We start from the raw sequence: 16,682 nt of genomic DNA, 5'->3' as shown, positions 1-16,682 counted from the left end.
CTGCCTGTCCAGGCCCTGCAGGCACAGCGCCGCGAGCTAATGGGAACAGGTGGAATGAAAAACTCCCAATGAAATACCAGGATTAATGTTAGTAATGATACCAAGAGTGAGGAATAAGAAGCACCCTTATTCCAGAAAGGTTCCAGATAATGATCTGGATGTTGCAGAAGCCCCCTTGAGAGCCCAACACAGCAGGCTATGACTTGCCTTAATAGGCCCAGCCTCCGGTGGAGTGAAGGTCTCCACAAAATGGCGACCACACCCAGCACGAAACAAAATGGCGGCCGCAGGCCTCGTGGCCCTCACAATGGCGCCCGTAAGGAAGGGGGTGTGTGTAAGGGCTCCTACGGGTCTCTGCCACCCCGTCTTCGCTCCCCTCCAGAATAAGAACACCAACTTGCGTTTACACGAATGGCAAGGCTCTCCTTCTCCGAAGCCTCGTGGCCACGAGGAGGATAAACTCCGTTTCGCCGGCCCTTCTGTTACCCGGGGATTCCCCTCTGCGCACCAGCAAAAGGAACCCCGAGCCGAAAAAACCGCTGCAAAGCGACGGGGGAATTCCCAGTGCCGCGGCAAAGCTCCGAGCCGGGAGCAGAGGTCCGTGGACGAGCGGGGGAAGCCGCTCCGGCTATAAACGGCCCACAGGAATACGTTCGCGGCGTTCAGGGAAAGAAATCCCCTCACGGAGCCAACCGTCAGTGCGAGGCCAAACGGAACGGCTTTTCCGAGCGCTCAGGGAAAAAACCCCTTCACAGCGCTCAAAGACGGTTGAAACGGAGGCTAAACGGCGAAGGGGAGGCCCCCAGGGAGGCTTCCCTGCCGTATATGCCCTGAAGAGCAGAAACCAGCCCAAAAAACGAAAGGTTTCTGCAGTCTATCTATCAACAAAGTAAGAGTAAAAACAAAAAATAAAAAAATAAAATTAATAATAATAATAATAACAATAAAACAATAAATGAAAATTCAAATGAAGTATTTATGAGGCTGCTAACTACTGAATCTAACTAGCCTAAGTGAAAAATATCAGAGGAGCTATCAAGTGTGTCCTTACTGAGCCGAGACTAAGAACAAACTGGGAAAGGACAGCCCAAGGAGGCGTGGCCAAAGTTTGATCTTAGTCTAATCTGAGCAAGGAGGCATTGATAACCCACCGGTGGAGGCTACATCTCACATGCTGTAGAATGAGTGAATTGGATTTGGACGACCAGCTGGTAAGGCTCTGTAAGCAAAGCCCATCTGTAAGAGGGGTCCGTACTACTGCACAAAGCAGAGGTCCTCCCAGACTCCTGAGCCTGAAAACTGATGGCAGTGAGATAGAAGGAGGCGCCTGTACCTGTCTGAGCTGAGGGCGGCGGGTCCTCCCCAGACCCCTTTTTGGTCTGCAAAGTGACAGTGGGAAGTTCCCTAGGTAGGAGGGGCCTGTACTTTGTTAGGGAACCGAAGTCTTCCTGGGCAATTTTTTTGTGCCCAAAAACTGACGGCGGGGTGGCAGGGATAGTGTCACTAAGAGTGGCTGGGCAGTGCCACTAGGACCCGACTAAGCTGATTGAACCCCATATCTCAGGGGAAACATGGATAGCTGTAGTTCGAGGGTCGGAATTAGGACACACATTGGAGATATGCTTGAGGTGTGGGACGAGAGGCAAGTGCCCGTCCTGGATGGTATGGAAAAGAAGCGAGCAAGAGAAATTTGTAAAGAATCGGCTTTGCTGGGAAACAATTTAGCTAAACAAAGGTACTTAAAAGGAAATTAAAATATAGAAATAGTTATTCTCTCTCTCTCGCCTTCTATGCAACCATGTGATATGTTTAAGATTTGTGCCTTCCCTAATTTGAGTTAACTGAGATTTATGGTGGGAATGACCAGGTTGTGTAAAACTAAGACTTCTGTTTCCCTTTTCTGTTCTCTTTTCCTTGTCTTTATGTGTGTCAAAGTCTTTGTGTGTGAGGTAAATGTGACTGTTAATTGTTTCTAATCCAAAGAGAAAATAATTTTAAAATTCTGCTGAAAATAAGCCACCAAAAGGAAAATACCCCTCACTCTGTTTGTCTGGCCAACAAACAGAGTGAAGAGAAATATTTATTTTTCTTTCTCTCTCTCTCTCTCTCTGTACTCTTAAGAACAGCCCAAAGTTAGCAGGAGGGAATGTTTTAAGTTCATCTGTTGGAAAAGTTTCACTCTTGCATTTACTGAATGTTTGGTAAATGGGTTTTATCTGTCTATCCTTTTCCTGAAACATGACCAGCATGATGAAGTGAAGAAAGCTAAGCTCAAAATGAACAAAGGCTTGCGACCAAAGTCAAAAATAACAAAAAAAGCTTCTTTCAACATGTAAAAAACAAGAAAAAAGTTAAGGAAATTATTGGTCCATTAGTGGGGGAAAGTGGCAAGAAGATGACAAGCAACAGGGAGAAAGAAGAACTACTCAACTTGTTTTTTGCATCTGTCTTTACACAAAGGGAAAAAACAGTCCAACCTATCAAAAACAGTATCATAAAAAACAGATTAGAAACACAAGTTAAGATAGGCAAGAAAATGGTAAGTGAGCACCTGTCCAGCCTAGACGAGTTCAAATCACCAGGACCAGATGGATTACACCCCAAGGTTCTCAAAAAACTGGCAGATGTGATCTCAGAACCACTGAACTATATTTTTGCAAAGATCCTGGAGCACTGGAGAACTACCAGAGGGCTGGAAAAGAGCTGATGTAGTTCCCATCTTCAAAAAAGGGGGAAAAAATAAATCCTGGAAACTACAGACCTATCAGCCTGACCTCAATACCTGGGAAGATTGTGGAAAAGATAACCAAATAACGAATCAGCGAACACCTAGAGGCAAACAAAGTCATTACTAAAAGCCAACATGGGTTGGTCAAAAACAGATCACGCCAGACAAATCTTATTGTATTCTTTGACCAAGTGACAAAATTAGTGGACCAGAGGAATGCTGTGGATATAATTTATTTGGACTTCAGTAAGGCATTTGATAAAGTAGATCACAACCTACTACTTGATAAGATAGAAAAATGTAGGTTAGACAGCATCACCACCAGATGGACTTGTAGCTGGCTGACTAGCCATACTCAGCGTGTGGTCCTCAATGGAACCGCATCTACATGAAGGGAAGTGTGTAATGGGGTGCCCCAGGGGTCTGTTCTGGGCCCAGTGCTCTTCAACATCTTCATCAACGATTTGGACAAGGGGATAGATGGGGAACTCATCAAATTTGCAGACGACACCAAGCTGGCAGGAATAGCCAACACTCCAGAAGACAGGCTTAAGATACAGGAAGATCTGGACAGACTTGTATATTGGGCACTATCTAACAAAATGAAATTCAATGGTGAAAAAAGTAAAGTTCTACATTTAGGTAAGAAAAACCAAATGTACAGGTATAGTATAGGGTAGTGGTTCTCAACCTTCCTAATGCCATGACCCTTTAATACAGTTCCTCATGTTGTGGTGACCCCCAACCATAAAATTATTTTCGTTGCTACTTCATAACTGTAATTTTGCTACTGTTATGAAGCGTAATGTAAATATCTGATATGCAGGATGTATTTTCATTGTTACAAATTGAACATAATTAAAGCATAGTGATTAATCACAAAAACAATATGTAATTATATATTGTGAAATATTTATTTTTAATTACAAATAAATGAAATTTTGTCTTGAAGCATGGGTGCTCCACCTATGGCTCTGAAGGGAGACCTGACTTTTTCTCTTCTTTAAATGAGCCCTTGAAGTTGCCTGATTAGGTTAAGCATGACCTGTGAAAAATTAATATGATTGTGTATGGGGGGGGAGTGCTTATGGGGTGGGAGAAAATAAGGATTAGTTGAGGTGATACTCAAGGGGAGCTATACTTGTAGACATTTGTTGTCCATGTGTGTGATGTGGCCCACACAATTTGCCTCTTCAGCCTGAGCCATTGCCCATTTTTCTACCTCCAGCTGAAATTCACTGAGGGTGTGGAAGAGGACCCCTGTCCTTCCAGGACAATTGATTCTAATGACCTTCAGAGCTTCTCTCTCTGAAGAAGGCAGAAGGGAAACCTTGGCTCTTTTATGACTTGTGGATTTCAACTCCCAGAATTCCTGAGCCAGCATAGCTCAGTTCTGGAGCTGTGCCTGCCAGAATCTTACAGATTTTTGGAAGGAGGTCTTGTCCACAGAGGCAGAGGCAGCAGAAGGGAAATCCATTCCTTCCTCCCACCCCACTGCTGGTTCCACTGAGCAATAATCAACTGCTTTTGGTGCAGCAGCCAGGGCAGGAAGAATGGGGGGCATTACTGCAGCAACTGCAAGAAAAGGCCCCTTGGAGCTTCTTGATTCCACACTAGGAGCAGATTCATTTTGCCCCCCCCCCTTCCCGGCTTTCCAGAGGCACACTAGGAAACAGAGAAAAGGCAGGCAGGAGGGGAAAGGGAAACACATGCTGCAGACCAAAACACCCACCCAAAGCAGCTTTCATCTCCAAAGCCCCCCCCCCCTTTGATCTCTTCCCTTTTCACTGCCTGGACCAGTTTTCCTTCTCCCACCTGTAATGAAATGGCTCTTCCCCTGCATCCCACAAGTAGGAAGCCATCAAGGGGGAGGGGAGAGGAGGAGGGATCGAGCAGCAGGAATCAAAAAGTATGTGCTGTCTTAAGGAGGGCTGCAGAGATCTCAGAGGAGGGGAGGACAAGGGGGGGGAAATCAGCTGCCGTGGGAAGAGAGGAAAAAGCTATTATACTTTTATGCCCGCCACATAAGTAGGAACAAAGCTCCCACATTTATCATTAGTGTGATCTATCACTGGGAATTTAGGGGATCTAATGCAAACTTCCAATTGTGTGAGGATGGGTTATCTGGGAGCTCAGTTAACTCCTGTGCAGCAACTGCCACCAACTTACTTCTCAGAGTTGTGATAAAAACTCTCTTCATTAGGTTTTGCAATATCATGGGTGGACTGTTTTTGCGTGGGGATTGTGTTTTGTTTTTTCCTAACGTAGGACACCTTCAACATCATAGGAAAGCAAGGGCATTATCTTTTAGTAATGGAGATGTCCCGAGCAGCTTTTTCTGGGAAGCGAACGGACATACCACCATCCCTCCCCCACTCCGGAGCATGAGGAGACCGCTCCTTCCTTTTATAAACCGCCCGCCTCAACGTAAAGCTTGCTGGGCTTCTTGCAAGCTCAGTCGCGTCTGCGCGCCTGCTCGCGAGATCTCGAAGCTTGGTTTTCTTCCTCCACAGCAGAAGAGTCGGGGAACTTTCCTAGCCATCTAGCTATCCGTCCGCCCACGGAGGAGCAGTGGCTTCGTAGGCCTGCCCATCCCCGCTTTGAGCCGAGCATCAGTTTTATAACCTGCCATCTGCCTCAAAGCACTTCTCCGTAGCGAGGAGGCAGAGGTAGCAGCCCGCCGGGCGGATGCCTTCTTCTTCTTCCTCTCCCTCCTCCCTGAAACAACGAAAGTAGGACGCTGCTGGCTGGGTCGCCCTGCAGGGGAAAGCAGGGCCACGCTGGACCGTGGCCTCGCTCTTTCTTTGAAAGGCGCTTTAGCCAGCTGAGGCTCCCGGCAGCAACGCAGCAGACAACCTCTACCCCGAAGCACGCCAGAGCCGGGCCAGCATCCGTGAGCTCCAGAAGCAGCGCCCGAACGCGGCTCCGCCCTCGCCGGGCCAGATCCCTCCCTGCTCGGGCTATCCTCCACCTCCTGCTCCCCTCGTCTGGAGACGGATAGAGCGGTGTCTCGGTTCCTAAGACCATCGGAAATATGTGTTTTCCGATGGTCTTAGGCGACTCCTGTGAAACGGTCGTTCCACCCCCAAAAGGGTCATGACCCACAGGTTGAGAACCGCTGGTATAGGGGGTTCCTTGCTCAATAGTAGTAACTGTGAGAGGGATCTTGGAGTCCTAGGGGATAATCACTTAAATATGAACCAGCAGTGTGCTGCAGCTGCCAAAAAAGCCAACACAGTGCTAGGCTGCATTAACAGAGGGATAGAATCAAGATCACATGAAGTATTAATACTTTACAATGCCTTGGTAACGCCACACTTGGAATACTGCATCCAGTTTTGGTCACCACGATGTAAAAAAGATGTTGAGACGCTAGAAAGAGTACAGAGAAGAGCAACAAAGATGATTAGGGGACTGGTGGCTAAAACATATAAGGAATGGTTGCTGGAATTGAATTTGTCTAGTTTAATGAAAAGAAGGACTAGAAGTGACATGATAGCAGTATTCCAATATCTGACCGGTTGCCACAAAGAAGAGGGAGTCAAGCTATTCTCCAAAGTGCCTGAAGGCAGGACAAGAAGCGACGGATGGAAACTAATCAGAGAAGCAACCTAGAACTAAGGAGAAAGTTCCTGACATTAAGAACAATTAACCAGTAGAACAACCTGCCTCCAGAAGCGGTGAATGCTCTAACACCGAAAGTTTTTAACAAGAGACTGGACAGCCATTTGTCTGTAATGGTATAGGGTTTCCTGCCTGAGCAGGGGGTTGGACTAGATGACCTCCAAAGTCCCTTCCAACTTTATTATTTTCAAGTTGCAAGTCCTAAAGTCCTCTCTAACATGTTGCAAATGCTCAATTTCAGAAATGAGACCTTTCATTTAGTTGTTCTCTTACCAGAATCCAGCCTCTCTTTTGTCTTCATCTGTGTTGTCCTCATCTTATCTGTTTCTTTAACCACTGCAGTATTACTGCCTTTTTCAAACTCTGTCTGCAAGCTACCCCCCCCTTCTGCCCAATGATACTTCTCCTTTTCTTATCCTGTTCTCCTTGCCTTTGTTTGCCTCTCCTGGGAGAGTCCACCCAGAAAGGAGGGAGATCTCATGTGTTTCAGCCCTACACAGATGACCCCCCCAACCTTTGGAAGCAGAGCAGATTGACCCAGATGCTGCCTCCATCCATTTGAGCCAGAGAATTGGGTTTGAATCCAGCCATCCACTAAAAAGCCACCATGCAACCTGGACAGGTTGGAACAGATCTTCCCAAGTCCTACCATTCCCCTACATGCCTGTGAAAGCTGCAGAGGAAGGAAGGAGTCCTGGAGCCATTGGTCCCCACGTGAAGCCTCAGAAGAAAATTAGGAAGACTATGGGGGGGGAGGGTGGAAACTCATTGTAAGGTTTTCTTTCTTGCCCCATTTGTGTTGTAATTAAGCAGCTGAATGTATTTATGGAGTGATGGCATTTGGGAATAGTTGGCACAGCAAGTCCTGAACACCTTGGACTTCTGTCTGGTGGGAGGGAAATTTATCGAGAATGTTTGTATTGCCTGTTTTTATTAGTAGCTGCACGCACGCACACATACACACACCATTCATAATCACACTAAGTTATCCCCTCCACCTACCTTCAGTAAAGTTCCCCAGGCTGATTTTGCTGTCGCACCAAAGCTTTGCATGCACAACTTGCTGCAAATTCCAAGGAGGAGGGAACCAGGTCCCTTCAGGTGATTTGCAATTCATATGCCCTCACTGAGGAGGTAGCAGAAAAGAGATCTCCAAACCTGAGCCCTGAATATCTTGCACTGGTGGACTCAGATTGGGAGTCCTAGTGCTCACTATGTGCAATTTAAGAAAATTTAATAGCCTGGCTTGCATACTGGTTAACCTGAATTAGACATTATAAACCTGGATACACTGAACTAAGAACTAAGGCAGGAAACAACCCTTGAAAATGGGGAGCCAGTGGTTATGTACTGAGGCAAACCATGGCTGTGAAGAATTTTGGGAGGAGTGTGCAAACCTGACTGGAAGATCAGTGACATCCAACATTTGAAAATGATTGGCACAGAATATTGGACACTATATATTTTTTTCATCTTACAGAACTTTTGCCCTGACTTTAGACCTTTATGGGTTGGAAGCTACCCGTTTTGGGAGCCACTGCAGGGATCTTTTTCTGCTGCCTCAATTAATGTCTTCTTTTTTTGGCTTAACAGTTTAAAGGTTGTTTACCAAGTCTCCCTGACCAGATCAATTTTAATCTTGTGCCAGGAAGTGTGTCATTCACACACTTATGGCACAAAGGGGGGATTTGTGGGAAGTCAGCCCCCAGAGAAGGAAATATTAAAAGGGCAGAAAAATATATTTCCTCAAAGGATCTTAAAAAGGCAGAAAAGCATGCCCAGTTTTTTCTTAATAACCCCAAGTCTCCCTCTCCCAAGCAGAAACCAGCTCTGTAGAAACGCAGATGTAAACCATTCAGGAAGGTTGAAGCTAGAAGATTAAGAAGACAAAGACACCTAAAATCTACATACCCCACCCAAACTCTAAGACGGGACATAATCAGATTAACCAACAGATGCCAAAGGGCACTCAGACTCAGGTCAAAATACATGACACAGGAAATACAAAGCCTCAAACAGGAACAGGAAACAATCTCAAGAGTCCCAGAGGGTATAAAAACCTACTCCCTACATGTGCTCTCTCTCTCTTCTTCCAGAGCCATCTTTCTGTCTGGCTCTCCTCTTCAATAAACTACAATCTTCTTTCTAAAGCAGTCGCCATGTTGTTTATTCCCGGCTTGGACTGAACCATGATGAAGACTTTTCCTTCAACAGTTTACTTGTAAGTTTAAATTACTAAGTAAAAAAATTACTTTAACATTGTATAGATGCCACTTATTTCCGTTTACGAAGCTGCCAGTTAACATATTTGATGATATGAGAATGGAGAATATTATATTAGTCCAGGGAACATACTACTTTGAATTAGATGTAATGGCAAAGTAAATTCAAAGCTTTATTTCAAAGTTATTTATTTAAAATCATAAAGCTTTCCCCTTGGCTTTATGATGATATCATAAAAAATAACCAACCCAGAATGCAATAGACTTAGAAAAGCCTATTTTGAAAAGACAATCCAAGTTTTATTACATTAAAAAAGAAAATTCAACATGCTATTCCTAGCTCTCCAAGACAGTACAGGATTGTAAACTAATCATTGTCCCAGTGCTATATATCTGTATGCTGTATAACAGCTGCTTGATAATCACCAAAAAGTTACTCAGTTAGTAGAGGAAATTCTTAAGTTGCCTCAGCAAGTTCAGATAGCATTATCATCCCTCAAGATTGCAAGGTTTTTCTTGGCATCTCAGGAAAAAAATATTAGAGGCATAGGGGCTTGTTTCTAAAAACTTCAAAGCCTCTTGCAGTTCGTATGCCAGACAAAAAGAAACTAGAGAGTCAGTGTGGTGTAGTGGTGAAGATGGACTAGAAAGCTGCAGATTGTGAGCTCCAGTCCTCCCTTGATCAAGAGAGTTGGCTGGGTGACTTTAAGGTAGTCATTGTCTCACTGTCAGACTCACCTCAAAGGATTGTTTTTACTGTAATAGGCAAGAGCAGTGGTGGCAAACCTAGGGCATGGGTGCCAGAGGTGGCACACAAGAGCCCTCTCTGTGGGCACACGTGCTGTCACCCCAGTCCTAGGCCTTCAGCTGAGTTTTATAAAACCTTTTCGCTTTAGGCCTCCGCCGTGTGCAAAAAAAAAAAAAGGTTCAATCAATCAGTCAATTTCAACTTCTTGCGGGGGGGGGGGGGGGAGATCTTGCAAAGTTGGAATTGATTGATTGAACTTTTTAGTCCCACCCAGTCTGCCATTACCACCCCAGTCACGGCCACCCAATGGGTCACACCCACCCAATGGGCCACACCCAGCCAATGGGCCACGCCCACCCAGCACCAGATGATACATAAGTGGGTTTTGGGTTGCAATTTGGGCACTCGGTCTCTAAAAGGTTCACCATCACTGGGCAAGAGTATTAAAGTATATTTGCTCCCTTGAATTATATATTAAAAAGTTGAGGTGAAAAACCCACCTCAAAAGGTTGTTCCTGTGAGGAAGATAGGAAGCAGAAGTATGTTTGCCACCTTGAGTTGTTTATAAAAATAATAAAGACGGAATAAAAATTAAGTAAATAACAGTTATGGGTTACGGTTGTTGAAAGAAAATGTATATTTTGAGTTTACGTAAAAGAGCTACTTTTTCACTTTCCATCATCCACCAGATGACCCCATCGTTAACATCTCTTAGAAGCACTATTGCTTGTCCCGTTGCCAACCGATACCCTCCCCACAAGATTCAAGAATTCTTCTAATCCTCCACCAACCTCACCCCCCAAGTCGGATCCTCCCAAGCAAGTTTAGGAAAATACAGCCATCCTCTTCAAGGCATGGATGCCCATTTGAAGTGCGAAGACTGTTCTCTACCCCTTTTCGCAGGTCACGAAAACTCTGCCGGAGTTACTCTTACATGAAGGCAGCCTCTCTTCCTTCCCCGGAGACAGCTAGGCTGATGAAAACACGGACAACGGTCGAGCGGAGGGAGGAAACTTTCAGTAATCCCCCGTTACCACTGCAAACGGAATGCGCCGTTCGAATTTGGCGGGAGCTCCACCCCTTCCTGTACGTAGCGTTGCGTCACGGCGAAAAGGCTGGTGGAGAGGTTAGTAGTCTCTTGGCTTAAGGCCATTTCGTTGGCCTGACGAAGACCTTGCGTTACCGGGGAGTGTGGAGGGAGCAGAAAGCCTCCTGTCGGCTCTTCTTTTTCTTAATGTATACCGACTGCTTTTCTTGAAGAGCGGAGCAAGGCATAGTAACTTCCTATAGGCAATTGCTGAAGTCCAAAAATTGGAGAGCTGGAGATCACTAATGTCCCTTCCCATCCCGTAAATCAGGGTCTTCAAACTTGGCTCTTTTATGACTTGTGGACTTCAACTCCCAGAATTCCTTAGCCAGCGTGCCTGGCTGAGGAATTCTGGGAGTTGAAGTCCACAAGTTATAAAGGCCAAGTTTGAAGACCTGCGGTAAATCCTCCGTGTCTTCACATCCCAGTGCTGCTTCCAGCTTTGAGTTAGCAGTTGGGTTCTACTCGTGTCTTCCACTTAACCCTGACATGTGAAAAAACTAGGGCTCTCACAACCTATGATGTTGTCTTTCTGGAGATTAAAAAGGGATAAATAAAAATATATATATTTAAAATTAGTAGCCCTTTTTCTTGTATTGTACAAGCAGATCACCAGATCTTTCAGCCTATCTTTTGCTCCTTGGAGGATAGGTCGGTCTCGTCAGACATTAAAAAACCAAAGTTATTAGGAAAGAAAAGCAAAATCAGCTGCATAAAAACCCTCTTAAACTTTAAATATCCAAAACACAAAACTGGAAGAGGCCACAGGATGGTGCTAATCTGCTACAAATAGAGAACTCTGCCCTAGAGTCTCTGTAATACTGAATAAATATATTAATAAATGCAGTGCTTTTTTTGTCATAGAACTCACCGGAATGGAGTTCCGGCACCTTTTTTGACAGATTTTCCAAGTTTTAAAAGTAACTTTTGAAAATTTGATGTTTGGTCCACATGGACTTAAATCACCCTGTCGAGCGTAGCAGGTCGGTGACAAAATCATTAAAATGGTGCATGCGAGCTGCTTGTGTGTCGAGTCCAATGCATGTGTACTTCATCCGGCTGCTCGACTGAGGCACTGCTATGCTTGTGGTTGCTTACTGTGGGTGATGATTGTTATGTTTTGTTACACAACTGACGTGTGTGGGTGTGTGTACAGTGATTGATTACGTGCAAAAGATAAATAAAAGATTAACAAGATGTGAATTCTGGCACATTTTTTCTTACAAAAAAAGCACTGAATAAATGATTTCCATAAAGAAAAAAAAATTCTGGAATATGGTAGAACCTGAAATAGGAATTCAGCACTCAGTTTCATATACTGTATTATAAAAAGGAATTACAGTAGAACCTTGAACATTCAAGAATATCACCTAGGTTCATGACTAGACTTTTAGTAAAATTAACTATTAGAATTCCCATTAAGCAGTTGTTCAATTATTTTGGCATGCCCGATTCTAGACAAGTTTGAGTTTTAAGTTTCAAATTCTGGTTTCCAATTTAGCCCAGTGCTTGCAACTCTAGTTCCCAGTTTCTTCCTCTGTTTCCCGCTCCAATTCTGCTTTTATTTAAAATGATTCTAAAATATCTTTTCATGGACAAAGATAAAAGTTGCTCATGTTATCTGACATAATCTCAGGATATCCCACATTTTGAGGATGGATGGATGGATGGGTGAATGCATGGATGGATTTCTGGCATAAGGCTGACAGATTGCAGTATTGTGAATTCATAATACTTCTGTAAAAAAGACAAGAGAATCAGTGGGGACTTGGGATCACCCTATAACATCCAGGAATGCCTGCATACAGATGCTGAGATTTTATTTTAACATGTTATAAAGAACATGCAAATAGGACAACATATGCGCTAGATTTACCTCCATCCATATGAGAAACATCATCAAAACTCTTAGTGACAGTTTTAGATGCATATTTCAGCATACTTCAGTTGCCTATGAGCTGTGAAGAGATGCACCACAAAGTGGCACACTGAAGATGCCAGCCACAGCTGCTGGCAAAATGGCAGAACAAAATACAACTAGACCACAGCCATTCAGCCTGAAAGTTCATCACTGTTTCATTATGATGCTATGCCTTATACAAAATCAGCAAGGGATCTTCATGATGCATTTGGCAGAATGAGCCCTTAGTTTTTGTCTTTCTATGAAACAGAAAGACAGTGACATCTGCCAATAAAAATAATATCATCGTTCAGTATGATTCAACCCATAATGAAGCAAAAATTGACAGTTTTTTTAAAAACAAATTATATTTTAAAGTTCTCTTGTGAAACATTAAAGTTATAGAACCTGGAAAGAAAAAGGAATAAAAAATAGCAATGGCTTTGAAATTGTACATTATGATTATAACTATTGTTCATTCTTCCTAACAAGCATACCAAATGGACTTAAAAGTCCAAATCACAGATTTTGTAAAAAATTCATGTTTTTATATATTTCTATTTTTTTTAGTTTCATTATTTTTAATGTAAAAAACCTGTCCTTTTGTTCCTCTCTTGTTCATATGAGAGAAATCTTCCAGCAGGAAGTCAGAAGTTGGTTCTGCTCCTGCCACTTTATCTGTCCCTGCTCACTAGTATTGGCCAGCAGCACCCCCCATGCACCCTTCCAGGGCACAGGGAGCACCCGCACAACTGCCCACACTTAATAACACCTGTACCCAGCAACTCCCTCCCCCACTATTTACAAATATTGCATTGCAGGGAAAGTGAAATTTCTAGAGAAGTTCCAAGCAACGTTATTTGTATAGGTTACACTTAGGCAGATTATTTTGCTTTACACTTAAGAAAATGTGTTCTCATCTAGCAAAACTGACTCACATGAATAGAAGGATAACAGAAATATACGATAGACAGAACTTTATTTTGATCATTGACCAATAAAAGTACAATCAATAAAATGAATAACACAAAACTGTTCCCTAAGAAGAAATGTTAACAATCATTTGTGGACGAAACATATACATAATATAGTAAAATTTTGCTTTTTTAAGAAAAATAAAGTCTGCCTGTTTATATGTGCAGACTTAATAGGTAAGTTATTAAAGGTACAAAGATGAAATCATAATGCCAGTATCTATGTAGATTGGGATTGGATTAGGAGGATAGGACTTTTTTGGACTTAAAAATAAGCCCAAATTGCAGCGAACAGAACAAGAAGGCCAACCAACTTAAACCAAATGGGCACTGAGGCATTGTTGTCTGATTGGGTAACTAGCCTGGTTCTCAAGGGTTTCAAGATCCGTTCATGCTGGGTCAGGATAGCTTTCCTGGCTCCCTCCCATTTTCCTGGCCGTTGCAAGCGATATTGATACGGAGTACATGGCCCAAAGAAAAGCTCCTGGGCCAGCTTAGGATCTGTGATAAACCGGGACCATATGTTGGGCTTGACCCCAATCAGAGAAGCCAGTTTATCCATATAGTCTATGTAGTCCACTTGGATGGTGTGGCGTTGACTTTTCACATACCTGAAAAAGACAACCAGGAGGACGAATGATTAACAAAGCAGCCCAACTCTACAATGATTGGATGACTTATAGTAAATACAATCACAAAATACAGTCTAAAAAGCCCAAACAGCAGAAGAAAGAACAACCAATGAAAAACAGTACAGCATAGAAAACCCAAGGTTTGGAGAAAGAGCCAGGTTTTCAAGGCTCTTTTAAACATGGGAGTGGGGGCAGGTGTACCTTAGGGCAGATGTTCCAGAAGACAGGTACTTCAAGGAAGAAGATACTTAGAAGATACCTGGCCTAGATATTAAGAGCTGTTCTGAGTGTGAGGCAGATGAAGGGGAAGGGAATCCAAAAGGTTTTTCTCCAATGATATTAGTTTTATCAGAGCTGCATTTCTAAGCATAATTTAGATAATAATGTAATCAATAAATACAGACCTCACAAGGAGCACCTAAGCTAGCAAAAAGTTTTTATAACCATGATTTTCAGTATTTCCTAAAGTGAAATCCCATTTCAATCTGTTTTCAAGGACCACCCATCCCTTGGCTGCACACTTGGCTGATGGTGTCATGGTTCCGACTAATGAAACACTTCAAAGAACTTCCAGCCATTGTTTATCCTAAAAGGTCTTTTTATTCATGTGACAAAATGTCAGCACCGCATGAAGAGGGGATGCTAAGATCTGAAATCTCCCCCCCCCCCGAGCAGTTATTTTTGCTAGCATTTTCCCTCCCTTATTTTGCTGTCATGATTCACGTTCTCCAATTAGTTTGAAGGGCAAAGGTTCTCTTCCATTTGTAACTCATATATTCTTCCTCCTCCCCTCCCAGTGTTTTCTGAGTTAACTCTAAAAATACCACACAGCTCTGCATATTTTGTCAGAGCAAGAACATCCAATGTTAGCAGCTTTGATATCTGGCCCCCCTTTAAAAAAAACAGATCCTGGAATGTAAACAAAAGCATATGTTAGGGGCTATTTTTCGGTTTGTTGGGGTATTTCGCATGAAACCTTTTTTCAAACATATTTTATTGGTTTTTCAACTTTAACAGAAAGTACTTAAAACACACCGTGGTGTTTGGGCGAACAAACGTTCCAAAGTAAAAACATACATAGATAACTCAATTTAGTACATTCACTGTCATCTCTCTATTTCCCTCAAATAACATAATAGATTTAATATATTCCATTTCTAGCTTAAATTTCTATACGACTAAACCTGTTTTGAAGCTTTATCAGTTTACAATTACCATAATCAAATATTGTTTTACTTCAACAAATTATCACTTCAAGTATCTTTTCCAAATATATTCAAACTCTTAATCCCTCTCATCCTTGTTTTTATCACCAATCTCATTTATTTCTTTTTCCAATAATTACTAACTTAGTTAAAAAAAATGTTAAATCTTAATTAATTTCAACTCATTAGACCAACTTCACATTGCATCCAATTACTTGTCATACCTTATCAGACCATATTATTATATACATAAATCACCTAGTTAATTTAAGCATTCATCCTCTTCCCCTGTCTCTTGTAGCTAACAAAGTGAGAAAGAGCCTGTGGCCTAGGGGCTAATACATCTGCTTAACATGCAGACAGCCCAGGTTCGAATCTCAGAAGGGTATGTCTGGCTGATGAAAACTAAATAAAGTTTGAAATAGCTATCCCAGTACTCCCTTAATTCTTTGTTAGCAATCCAAATTTTGAAAAAACACATATGTTGTCGCAGTTAAGCGACTGCTGCCTGTGGATGGCTCTAGATTGAGCTGATACAGGCCAAAGACTTCTCTCTCCCATATTTGGGCCGACAGGGTGCATCAAAGTAAAAAAAAGCATTCATCCTCTTCCCCTGTCTCTTGTAGCTAACAAAGTGAGAAAGAGCCTGTGGCCTAGGGGCTAATACATCTGCTTAACATGCAGACAGCCCAGGTTTGAATCTCAGAAGGGTATGTCTGGCTGATGAAAACTAAATAAAGTTTGAAATAGCTATCCCAGTACTCCCTTAATTCTTTGTTAGCAATCCAAATTTTGAAAAAACACATATGTTGTCGCAGTTAAGCGACTGCTGCCTGTGGATGGCTCTAGATTGAGCTGATACAGGCAAAAGACTTCTCTCTCCCATATTTGGGCTGACAGGGTGCATCAAAGTAAAAAAAGCATTCATATATATATATATATATATATATATATATATATATATATATATATATATATATATATATATATATATATATATATATATATATATATATATATATATATATATATATATATATATATATATAATCCTTAATACAATCCATAAAGCCAGATTTCTTTTTTCACTCCACTTTTAACTTTCATATTTCTATATCAGGTAAATTTCCATAAAAAACAAAAGGATCATCTAACTAATTTAAACACACACGTATATAATTACATTTTTCTTACTTCAAACTCTAAGATTATTATCCTTAAAACAAACCATAAAACCAGGATTGCCTTTTAATCCATTAGACAGTTTTGAATTTCTTTTTGAGTCTAATTCTGGGTTTTTTTCTATACCACACCGGCTGCCATAAAAGCGCTTCCCTTTCAGCCAATGAATCCATTTTATGACTTGTAATAGTCTTTGAGAAAGTATAGATCCCTTCCTCTGCAATAAAGATCTTTTTCTCTTCTTACTGCATTGTTGCTTTGTAGTTTGAGGTCTTAATCTTTGCTTCTTCTGATTTTCTAAGTTGCAGAAGAAAAGATTGTCAGATGAAATAAGTCTTTTTCTCTTCTTCTTGCGGCATCGTTGCTTTATAGCAGTGGTA

The 16,682-nt window shown here is 42.2% G+C and overlaps 1 protein-coding gene and 1 pseudogene across 1 annotated transcript in view; both read right to left on the bottom strand.

Annotated features, from left to right (window-relative positions):
- NUF2 (NUF2 component of NDC80 kinetochore complex) overlaps nt 1–10,356 on the bottom strand; it is an 86,546-nt gene extending 76,190 nt beyond the window's left edge. Inside the window, exon 1 of the mRNA XM_015832035.1 lies at nt 10,257–10,356. Within this exon, the coding sequence (XP_015687521.1) occupies nt 10,257–10,258 (2 nt within the window). The 5' untranslated portion in view covers nt 10,259–10,356. The remainder of the gene's footprint in view (nt 1–10,256) is intronic.
- LOC114923940 overlaps nt 10,353–16,682 on the bottom strand; it is a 90,897-nt pseudogene continuing 84,567 nt past the window's right edge.

The sequence above is a fragment of the Protobothrops mucrosquamatus genome, unplaced genomic scaffold (genome assembly GCF_001527695.2).
Source record: "Protobothrops mucrosquamatus isolate PMUCROS unplaced genomic scaffold, P.Mucros_1.0 scaffold_294, whole genome shotgun sequence".
Lineage (NCBI taxonomy): Eukaryota > Metazoa > Chordata > Lepidosauria > Squamata > Viperidae > Protobothrops > Protobothrops mucrosquamatus.
Note: the sequence above shows the minus strand (reverse complement) of the source record. Positions and strands in the feature narration are given on the sequence as shown.